Source organism: Urocampus carinirostris, chromosome 18 (genome assembly GCF_059441175.1).
Source record: "Urocampus carinirostris isolate Australia breed hairy pipefish chromosome 18, RoL_Ucar_1.0, whole genome shotgun sequence".
Taxonomy (NCBI): Eukaryota; Metazoa; Chordata; class Actinopteri; order Syngnathiformes; family Syngnathidae; genus Urocampus; species Urocampus carinirostris.
The window spans coordinates 7,605,368-7,617,623 of NC_142366.1; the positions used below are offsets into that span (position 1 = coordinate 7,605,368).

Below are 12,256 nucleotides of genomic sequence, written 5' to 3' on the forward strand. Positions count from 1 at the left end.
CTTCCTGTGCGGAGTTTGTATGTTCTCCCCGTGCTTGCATGGGTTTCCTCCGGGCACTCCGGTTTCCTCCCATGTTCCAAAAACATACATTTCAGGTGAATTGGCCGGTCCAAATTGTCCATAGGTGTGAATGGGCGAATGAGTTGTCTGTCCCTGTGTGCCCTGCGATTGGCTGGCAACCAGTTCAGGGTGTCCCCTGCCCACTGCCCGGAGATGGCTGGGATGGGCTCCAGCCCCCCCGCGACCCTAATGAGGATAAGCGGTGTTGCTGATGAGATGAGATGAGATGAGACATTGTTTTATAGCCAAACTTCCCATTAGAGCATGATAACAAGGTTTTTCATCCTTTCTCCTGGTAAAATCAAACAAAAACTGGGACCTGTTTAATAGTAATGTTAAATTCATATCTTCAGATTAATTATAAACGCACTATTCATCTAAGTAATTACAGTACTTATTTGCAACATTTGGTATTGCCAACTGTTGTTCAAAACCCATTTAGACAAAAAAAAATCTGAAATTAAGGATGAAAGCCGGATTTTGCATTTAAACAAATGCCTAAACACTTCCCTTAAATTCATGACTTGAATGCTTAAACTACTCTGGATCCTAACACTATAGGAAACTCAGTCCCAGACATGTAACCCTAATAGACAGTCCAAAATCAGTCTTTTAGTCCTAACCTCAAGCCCTAACTCTTCCTTGAAACTCTAACAGAAATAAACCACCCCCTGGACTTGAAACCTAAATAAAGTCCTACCTTGAAGCCTTAGCTATCAATTTAAACTACGACTTTACTGGTCTGATTCCTAACCCTAACAGGAAAACCAAAACCCATACTTGGACACAAGGATTAAAATCAGTTTTGGAGTCCTCAACCCTCTCTCAAAATCATAACTTAAAAGCAAGAAACCTGGTCTGAATCTGAAGCCCAAAAGGAAACAAAACCCCAGACATTAAACCCTAATAAACAGTCCATAACTTAGCCTCAAGTCCTACCTTGAAGCCCTACTTATCCATCGAAACCATGACTTGAAAGCCAGAAAAATGGTCTGAATTATAAACTGAACAGTATATAAAAAACAGTCTTCAACTACTGCTTTAAAGCCTTATCTCCCCTATGAAACCATGACTTAAAAGGCCAGGTCTGAATCTTAACGCCAACATGAAAAACCAAACCCAGGCATGACATGCTAATACAGTCCAAAACCAGTCCTCACATCTTTCTTTGAAATGTTATTTCAAGCTTGAAATGAAAAATGAAACCGTTATATAGAGACAGTAACTATAACATAAAAACCTGAATTTATCACAACCCAAACTGTTGGTAGACCCAAACGCGTACCGTTTTACACCAAGCTTTATTTACGGAAGCGGAGCAGTCAGGCGCGGGAACACAAACACCAGCGATTCGGCGATTGCTGGTCAGGAGAAGTAGAACAGAGAAGTCAGGCGCGGTAAAACAAAAGCTAGCAAGTCAGCGATCTTTGGGCAGGACAAGCGGGGCGGAGAAGTCAGGCGCGGGAAAGCAAACGCTAGCAAGTCGGCAAGGAGTGAATTTAAATAGGAGGGGAACCAATCAGGAAACGAGCAGCAGCTGAAATACTGAAATCCAGTCTAAAGCCGTTATCACTTGGATGAAACCCTTCACCCATGAGTTGGCAACCCAGAATTTTGAAAGAGCCATAACGGACCAAAAAACAAAACACAAATATACCCGGAGCCATAAAAAAATTAAATGCCTCATTTAAACCTTTTTTTTTTTATATAAAATAAAAGGGGTTAGTGCATCAAAGTGAGTCATTAACAATTTAACAATAATTCTAAATATATTGCTTTGGAAAGCAATAAGAACTATTAGACTTCAGTATTGTGCCATCCACCTGGGGCGCCATTAGGCCGAAGAAGTTAGTTGTTCTTCATTACCTACATCTGACTCTAATCAGGAAACCAGTGTTTAAGGATAGTGCTGTCAGCAAAAGCTGTCAGATTGATGTTTGCCATTGATGTTCTTGATCTTCTTCCTGACTATACCTGTATTTCAATTCTGGACTTCCTAAACTTCTCCGTAAAGATGCTCTGAGAGTGTTTCATGTTTAATTTTTTGTTACTCAAAACCCCCAATATGGTGCCTGCAGGTGCCAGGGTGCCCCTTTAGGACAGCTGAGGGGGTCTGCAAACCTGCCCTATACTTGTTAAATTAGCATGTACAAGCTTGGAGTCGTATTCAATTTACAGTCTTATAATCACAGTGATTTTTAATGAAAAAATAAAGTGTCCAAAATTTGTTTTTGGAGATGAAGTAAAACAATATATTATAGTTTTTATATAGTTATCCAGCCTAAAATACTTGATGTTGATGCTGTCATTTCTGTATTTCACTGCTCGAAACAGTTATACTATTGCATACGAGTAATTAAGCATTTTAGGAGGAGATCAAGGTTCTGACAGACAAGCTGAAAGAGGGTGTCGCCATATGCAGGCAATACACAAAGAGGTAAGTATTAGTTTCAGGAGCGAGCAGCAGCAAGTCAACTGCAGGAGAGAGAGTGGGAAAGGTGAGATGGCACAACATTCATTTGGACAGGTAACTTAAAATTAGTTTTATCTGGTTATATCAGTATCAGAAATATTTTATTAACACTCCACTTATTGAAACATGAATATTTTGTTTGTTTGTTTGTACATGATTCAATTGTTTGTTTGTTTGTAAATGATTCAAATTGAATCTTTTCTTCCGGCGCCGTCACGAATGGCAGCCACTCCAGCAGCTCCCGTGTTATTTTCGATTGTTCTCGATTGTTCTCAGCTCAGGGATGCTGCTGGAAATGTGAATTTCCCTTCGGGGATGAACAAAGTATCTATCTATCTATCTATCTATCTATCTATCTATCTATCTATCTATCTAAACAAAGCTCACAAGTGCTGGGTAATTGTGATTTTCTATTAAAATGAATTTTTTAATGGTTGCCTGAGTCTATTTAACCCTAATTACAACCGTTAACCTGCTAATAGCATAGTACCAACATAATCATATTATTTGTTATTTTAGGAATGCATATCGCGCTAATTAGCCCAAAAAGTGACCCTCAGTTTGAAAAAGTTTGGGGACCCCTACTCTAGTCAGTCAGCTCGTCTGTCTGCGCTTGGGTCTGACTCACCAAAACATAACAAATAATATCTGTGTCATGTTTGTTATCCTTCAGTAAACCATGAAATAATAATATACCCATTATTCATTCCTTCCATTTCTTTCCCAATTTTTAAACATTTCTGAAAAAGCTCCAGTGAGTCACTTGAATGGCGCTAAAGAGTTACAAGTTGCTGACCCCCTGCCTTAACCTGTCCAACACCGTACTACGGACCAGAAACTCATTCTTGGAACGAAAACCCACTCATTTGAAACCCCAATTGGCTTACCGACGGGCGACATCTCAGGTACGGTGGCCCGGTAGGGGCCTTCCAAAAACTTGGGCTCGTTGTCGTTGATGTCCTGCACTTTGATGACGAACTGGGACTCTGGCTCCAGGGGCCGGTTGCTGTTGAGGTCCACGGCTTGGGCCCTCAACGTGTAGAACGGTTTTTCCTCCCGGTCTAAACTTTTCAAGGCGTGGATGTCTCCCGTGGTTTGGTCGATGGTGAAGATGGAGCCGGCACCTTCGCCCGAAAGTGTGTACTTGACGGCGCTGTCCCCTTGGTCCAGGTCCGTGTGGAGCTGAAATACAAAAAACAGAAAAACGATCTAATCGTCTGAAAAACCCATAGATGCATATAAAAACATCAATGACGGCGATATCACACTGTCCATGTGACTGAGGAGGAGAAAACCGCATATATATAATTCATCCCGACCGACGAGATTAAGAAAGATGTTCCACTGACACTTCTGGGTGTGAAGCTGATTTGTAACAAAGGCCTTGTACGGTACACCCCGAGGATACAGCGACCCTGCCTTTTGACATTTTAAAATTATTTTATTTATTATTATTTATTATACAAATATACCCGGTTATTTATTATTTATTTTATTTTATTTTATTTCATAAGAGGTTCTTTGGACCCTCTTTACAGTATTTTCCCCAGTGTTCGATATAAACAACAAATAGCATTAACAAAAGTTTATTTATTTTTATTTTCTACAATGGAGCCCAGGATATGGATATGGGTTTTCAGCCCCTCTTTACAGCATTTTCAGCAATGTACAACAGCAACAACAAACTATTTGGGGCGCCCAAAAACTTTATGTCCTGCCGTTCATGTCTTGGATATGGCAAAGACATCTTACAATGTTTCCACATTTTTTGGGTCCCTCTTCACCACTATACCAGGTCAACAAAAAATATTTTGCACACCTACAAACTTTATTTATTCTTTGTTGGGGGGGTTCAACAATGGACACCAGCATAAAGTGACTCCGTCTTATAACATTTTGACTTCATAGTGTAGAACAAGAGGTATTATTTAGCTCTGGCTTTTCATATTTTTCGGCACTTTACCACCTCAACAATATATTACTTTGCAGAACCAAAAACATATTTTTCATGTTCTCCAGTAGAGCCCAGAATACAGTGACTCCACATTATGACATTTTCACTTTAAAGTGGGGGAATAAGATGTTTATGTAATTTTTTTCCCAGTATACAGCTTTAACAAAACATTTTGCGCACCCAAAAAACGTATTGATTTTATGTTCAACAATAGCCCCCTAGGATACGGCGACCCCGCCTCACAGCATGTCCACTTTACAGTGTGAAAAAATAGTGTATTGTACCCTTCGCTTTTCAGCAATTTCTCCGCTATTCGATATGAACAAATGCTTTTGCGAGAATTTTTCACCCTGGCCCAGGTCATTGTGGAGCTGAACAAAATGAAAAAAAGTAAATAAAAAAAAAAACTAAAAAAAACGATTTGATTGGTCAAAAAACTCAAGGACGTGTGAGAAAAAAACCCCATTGATGACGGTGATGTCACACTGTCACCTTGACTAATGAGAAAAAACCTTCATAAATAATGCATGCTGACCACCAAGATTAAGACCTGGTTTGATTCAAGTGACACTTTTGGGGGTAAAGCGGATTTTTCTCACAGGCCAAATGACAAGAATAACTTAGCAGCTAGCAGACCTTTACTTGTACAGTAGAGCCCCAGGATACTGCAACCCCACTTTATGACATTTTTACTTTATGATGTAAAATTAAATACTTTTCTGCTCCTCTTTACAGCATTTTGCCCACTACAGCACGTCAATGGGAAATTATTTTGCATGACCAAATCTGTATTATCATTTTTCATAATGTTCAACAGTAGACCTCAGGATGCAACAACTCCGCCTTAGATGTTTTCACTTAACAGTGTGGAATACAATGGTTTTCAGCCCATCTTTTGCAACATTGTCCTAACCATACCACTACAACGACAAATTAGTTTGCATGCTTAAATCATTATTATCTTTTTTTAAACAGTGTTCTTCAGTCGACCCCGGGATATGGCGACACCGCCATACAACATTTTCATTATACAGTGTCAATTGTGTGCCCCTTTCTAGCATTTCCCCCCACTGTACCACCTCGATTACAAGTTGCTTTGCCTCTCTATATCATTTTATCCTTTTTTTTTTTAATTTTACACAGCAGACCCAGGCCTGCAGCAACCCCACTGTGAGGTGTTTTCACTCAACTTTGTGGAATAATATGGTTTCCAGCCCTTCTCTACGCATTATAGGACGTCAGGACGAAACATTGTGTGTGTGCCAAAACATCATTTATTTCAGTAGAACCCCAAGATATGACAACCATGCCTTACGACATTTTCACTCACGGTGTGGAATTTTTTTTTTTCAGTCCCTCTTTACAGTCTGTTCCCGATGGTAAAATGTACAATTTAATAAAATGTTCACTTCACGGCATGAAATAAGAGGTTTTTCGGCCCCCACTTTACAGCATTTTCCCCACTTGACCACATCAACAACTAATTATTTTACGCACCCAAAAACACATTTGTCATGTTCTACAAAGTAGAGCTGCAGAATGCAGTGACTCCAGCTTACGACATACGCACTTTACCATGTGGAATAAGATGTTGATTAACCTCTCTTTATGGCATTGTTTCCCTACTATACCGCTGTAACAAAATATTTTGCACAGCTTTATGTTTTGCAATAGACTGCCTGGGATATGGTGAGTCTGCCTTACAATGTCTCCCCTTTAGTGTGGAATAAGAGTTTTAGGCCCCCACCTTGCAGCAATTTCCCCATAATATTAAGTCCCCAAAAAAATTTCCACACCCCAAATCTTTAATTACCTAATTATTAAAATCGTATTATTAAACCTCCAGGATTCAGCAACTCCGCATTACATCTTCACTGCATTTCCCCCAAAATATTTCCAACTTTGCGTTGTTAGTGCATACAATGAGATACATATTGTCTGCTATTGGCCGATGTCGTATTAGATGCTGGTCTGCTATTGGTTGATATTAAAATGCTGATACAGTGGCTTGTGAAACTATTTGGCCCCCTTGAACTTTGTGACCTTTTGCCACATTTCAGACATTAAACATTAAGATATAAAACTGTAATTTCTTGTGAAGCATCAACAATAAGTGGTACAAATTCATAAAATGGAACACACTTTATTGGATAGTATACACTTTTTTTAACAAATAAAAAACGAAAAAAGTAGGTGTGCAAATTATTCAGCCCCATTGAGTTAATACTTTGTAGCGCCATTTTTTGCTGCGATGACAGCTGCAAGTCGCTTGGGATATATGTCAATCAGTTTTGCACATCAAGCAACTGATATTTTTGACCATTCCTCCTTGCAAAACAAATCGAGCTCAGTGAGGTTGGATGGAAAGCGTTTGTGAACAGCAGACTTCAGTTCTTTTCACAGATTCTCAATTGGATTGAGGTCTGGACTTTGATGATGAACTGGGACTCTGGCTGGTTCTTCGAGTCAGACCCAAGCGCATACAGACGAGCTGACTGACGAGAGAAGGGTTCCCAAAACTTTTTTTAAGCTGAGAAGCACTTTTTTTGCTAATTAGCGTGATATGCATTCCTTGTGAATCGCGTCAAATTTTTGGGTGCTACACTAGCGCATTCTCAGCTACATGTCAGACAGTATCGGTCTATCTACATTCAATTTGGCACTGCTGGGGGACAGCACACACGCCATTTTATGCTAAAAAAAATGTCGGCGCTAACTGCCGAGATAGCGAGACGAGAAATATCCCCCTCGTTCGATATCCATCAGCTATTTTAACCTCCTCTGATCCACAGGCTTTTTCACCACCGTAGTGGGTTCATGCTTGCGCTGGCTATATGGACAAACAAGGGCATTTCTGCGGTAGCTTTATCTCAATCAATTTATTTAGGTAGTTAATTGTATCCCAGCGTGAAATAAGACAAAACAATTGCAGGATTTGACAAGCTTACTAGCACATAAACGATATGATTGGTAAAGTCGAGCTAATATGCTAATTATTTATGCTCTTGATTGCAGGAAATAGGTTTATAATTTGTAATTCAAGCTATACACTATACACATGCCCATGAACATAATTTTAAACCAATTTTAACATTTATCTCTGATTATCATTTTCAAGTTGTTTTCTAATTGTTTAAGACGTCATTTCACTATTCCTTTAACTCTCTATCTCCTTTTTGCTTTCTTTTTCTTGTTTTTTTGTATCATTTCATTGTTCCTCATCTTTTCTATCTCATTCCCTTGCTTTCTCTCTTCCGTCTCATTTTTTCTTGTTTCTCTCTTCTCTCTCTCTCTCTCTCTCTCTCTCTCTCTTTCTCTATCTCTCTCTCTCTCTCTCTCTCTCTCTCGCCCTCCCTATTTTTCTCTTTCTTTCTCTTTATTTAAAATCTTCCATTGACAAGTAGAATACCAACTGATGATTTTCGTTCACTTGATTTTCACTTCATGTTTTTTGTTGACTTTTTCCAAGCATTGACAATAGCCTGTCTCAGTGGGCAATTAGCATGCCAGCTAAGATAGCCACCAAAGCAAGCCACCGAAGCGATGAAACCCACTAATTGTTAAATACATTTGAAACAAATTGCTTGCCTACGTCCAGTCACTAGCAAGTATTAGCAAGTAGAAGAAAACATGATCGGTGTGTCCATTCCCAAGCAGAGTTCACTATTATAAACTCGATGTGATTGTTAAATCATGTTTGATTGAAAATAGATTAAAATGATCAAGGTAATTTCAAGTACTTTAATAACGAATAAGATAATATTAGTAAAACTGAAGAAATAAACTAAGCAAAAGTAGCACGATTAAAGCTCCAGTACTTTTCCTAATAGGCTCTGGAAGAAAAACAACAAGCTAGCCAAGGGTCGGCAACCCAAAATGTTAAAGGGCCATTTTGGATCCCCCAAAATTGAACAAATTTTTCAGTAGCTGAAAATATAAGGCCTTACATAAATCTTATCTTGAATGCAACACATGTTGTATGTATCTATATTTGCCTACAATCAAACTGACCAAGTTGGATGCAGCACATCCTGTGAAGAATGACGAGACTAATCTGTTGTAGGATACCGCCTTAAGTTTTACTTGTTTACTATATTAATGAATTACAGAACGTTTAATTGCTTTGATATAATTGAAGAAATGCAATTAAGAAATCAAATTTTTGACAACAAAGATGCATAATGTGCCCTTTGTCTGGATACAAAAGAGTGCAATAAAATGCAGCATACATTTATAAAAATAATACAGAAACCATTTGAAAATGTAAATTAAATAGAATCACATTAACTTAGTTTAAGCATGATTTCTGTGCAGTTTGTTTTTTTCTTTTTACCTGTGGGGTCCATAGTGGATTACACACTCACTGGTTTGTTTTGGCATGTGGGGTGGGGGCTTGGGATGCACAGCAGCTCTCACACAGGGGGCACGGGAGAGAAGAAACCAAGCAAGGAGGTGAGGTGCCTCCTGGACGTGTTCCGGGCATGTTCCACCGGCAGGAGGCCCCGGGGGCGACCCAGGACACGTTGGAGAGACTATGTCTCTCGGCTGGCTTGGGAACGGCTCGGGGTCCCGTCGGATGAGCTGGAGGAGGTGGCTGGGGATAGGGACGTATGGGCTTCCCTTTTAAGGCTACTGCCCCCGCGAACCGACCTCAGATAAGCGGAAGACAATGGATGGATGGATGGAAAATATAAAGACAAAACATTAAGTGCGGAGGGTAAACGTAGCAAAACAGCTTGGCCAATTTGTTTTCCCCTTGTGACTGCACCTGACCAACAATCTGTTTCTCACTTGTCTTATTAAAAACGTTTGCGGTGCAAAGACGATCAAAGTCAAGAGCGAAAACAAAAGAAGACACATCTGTCGGGAGATTTTTTTGGGGGGGGTTGTTTTGGATTGAACAGGAGTGCAGATGTCAGATCAGACTGTGCAGTTTACTCCAAATGGGATTGAGTTATAGCTAGTCACTTAACTCAAATTGTTATTCCGATTCAGACTACAAAATAAGCTTACTTCATACATAATAACAGGTTTCGTAAACCTTTTTAATTGGCAAATTCAAGCAATTTTCAAGCATTTCAGGCCAATTTTTTGATTTCTCAAGTACTCTATAAAGAAAGAACTCCAACGCCTATCAAAATAGCGCTTATGTTGTTGTTGACTTAGATGACTAAAATAAAGTCGATATTTTGCTCCTAGCACATACTTTGTGCTATTTCAAGCTGTTCCTATCTATGATCGAGGATTTTTTTGGTGTCAATGGGTTGCTATAAACTGACATGAATTCTGCTATTCTGCTCAACAATGCACGCACAGCTTGGCTTGGACATGGAAAGAGCTCTATAGGTGTCAGATAATAATGTATTCCAATACTGAAAACAAAAGAAAGTACTGTATGTATAAAAAGTAGATGATTGAGCCAAATTTGGACTTGTTTTAATATTGATTGCAGTCCTCCAATCCTCCAATCTTAGAGACTGCTTTAGTTTATATTTTTTGCATGTTTTTCATAGGATCCATGTCTAAATTGGTTAAAACAGAATTTTAAATAATTATTTAATTTTGCTGTATTTGATTTATTTATTTTTGTAGATATGTGAATATTTTAATGTATATAGCATGTGTTTTTCAGGGATCCCCTGCAAAACATATGACATTACTTATTACCAAATATCAAAAATAATATAAATAATAATATTTTATTATTACTCATAATATATTATTGAGAAAAAAGAAAATATACGGAGGCAATTTCCAAATAGAGCTGTCCTATTGGGTTACGCTTCATATGACTACGCCATAATGACAAGCAACCAGAGCAGGCATGTCGGTTTCATTTTTAGGCACTTTTTTTAAAATGTTCTTTATTTATTGCGAGTCCTATAGAGTCAGAATGTCAAGAATAGCAAAAATGTCAAGCACTTTTAAGCATTTTCCTGACCTTGACACACACAATATTAAAATGTAGGTATTTCTAAGGATTTTAAGCACCCGTAAAAACCTTGATTAAAGCACTGCTTCTCAATAATCTTCTGTCACAGGCCTCATCCAATGAAGAAATAATATCGCCACTGCTCCCTAGTGTAGTAGAGGCGCAATTGCACTTGATTCTTTGGAATAGTTGAAAAAAAAGGACCCCGTCAGATGCCTCCGCACCCCCCTTGACAGGGGGGCAGCCCCACTATTTGAAAACCACTGAATTGAAGGAAGGATAAATCAATAAAGTCCATGTGAGGTTGCACATCATCCACATCATCGCATATTAACGGCGGAATCGGTGCGTTGGTCATCGAGTTAATCTGCCAATTAGCGCTAGCTAGCGTAACGGCGTCGACGTGCCATCTAGCGTAGCCGGCGCTTGGGCAGAGCGAGCGCACCGTCCGAAATCTCTCGTTTCGCTCCTATGGGTCGGACGTCGCTTCGGATGGCAAGGTTAATTTGATTGGCTCTAGCTTAATTATATTCCAATAACAATCGAAGAACTGAACAACGTGAAATATTCCAAGGACTAACGATTCTGTCTTTTACCCCTTTCTGAATTTGCGATACCTCAAAGTAGCAAAAAAAAACTTTGGACGATTTTGTGAGGAAATAACACAAAAACAAGGTGGGGTGCATAGTTTGAGGAGTTCTTAAAAAGTCTAGAATTAAATATTCTCTCCATTAAGTACTGCGATACCTCTATTTACGAATTTAATTTGTTCTAGTTGTAGCTTTGTATAATGAAACATTTGTAAATAGAGACGCCTTTTGAATGTTAATGCGCCAATCTGTTCCAAGCCCGCAAAAGTATAATATCTTTCTAATAAATCATAAAAAAACATCAGAATACAGAACAAATGCATATTAAATTAGATTACTGCACAATAAACCTAAAACGAGAGGCAAAAGAATGATGATAATAAAGGAAAAAATAAAAATATTAATTTACCTTTGACCTGGCCTCTTTGTTTATTGGTCCTCAGCAGTGTTTTTTGCCCTACGTTTCCTGAAAAACTGATCCAATAACGTCTGGTCTTGTTTAATTATTGTGGTGATCGTGGACATATCACGGTCATATTCTTATGTGAGATTGTTATTTGCACTAAAATGTGCGTTTGTATGATATTTTTGTCAGTTTCCAGTTTGCCTGAGTCTCCAAGAATTACATTAATGGGACAGTGTGTAATATTTGACCACTCAATGTCACTGTGTTGTGTAGTGCAAGCACATTCCCACACATGAAACAGATGTACTGGTTTTGATGCTTACCAGGAGTAAGTAAAGCCTGCCTCGGATACAACACCTTCATTATTTGTTCACAAATTGTTTTTTGGTGTCCAGCGTCATACTGCTCTTCAGAGGTCAGCCATGTTGAGATTTTGGGCACAGAAAATAATTTGATGTTGATGTGGTATAATTAGGCAAACGTCATAACAAGGTGCTGGAAAAACAGTTTATCCACACATAAAATGGAAATGTCTTAAGGCAGGGTATGCTGTATCCTAGGGTTCTACTGTATATCTAATAAGCATGATGACATTTTGGTCACGCAAAATAATTTGTTGTTGATGTTCTATATTGGGAAAAATTCCATTAAGAGGCGGAGAAAAACATCTTATCCTACATTGAAAATGGAAGATGTCATAAAACAGGGTCGCTAAATCCCGGGGGTGCACCAGAATATGTTATGTTATGATTGTATTGCTCCATCCAAATTACCGTTGCACTACAGTGGGCAAAAAATACAATACAAAGACTAATATACAGAAATATCTAAAGTGAATAAA

General features: G+C 38.8%; 1 protein-coding gene across 1 annotated transcript in view; it reads right to left on the reverse strand.

The window, feature by feature from the left end:
- The window catches only part of LOC148348253 (cadherin-12-like), a 115,628-nt gene that overhangs the window by 51,450 nt on the left and 51,922 nt on the right, over positions 1–12,256 (reverse strand). Inside the window, exon 3 of the mRNA XM_088322258.1 lies at positions 3,421–3,715. Within this exon, the coding sequence (XP_088178384.1) occupies positions 3,421–3,715 (295 nt within the window). The remainder of the gene's footprint in view (positions 1–3,420; positions 3,716–12,256) is intronic.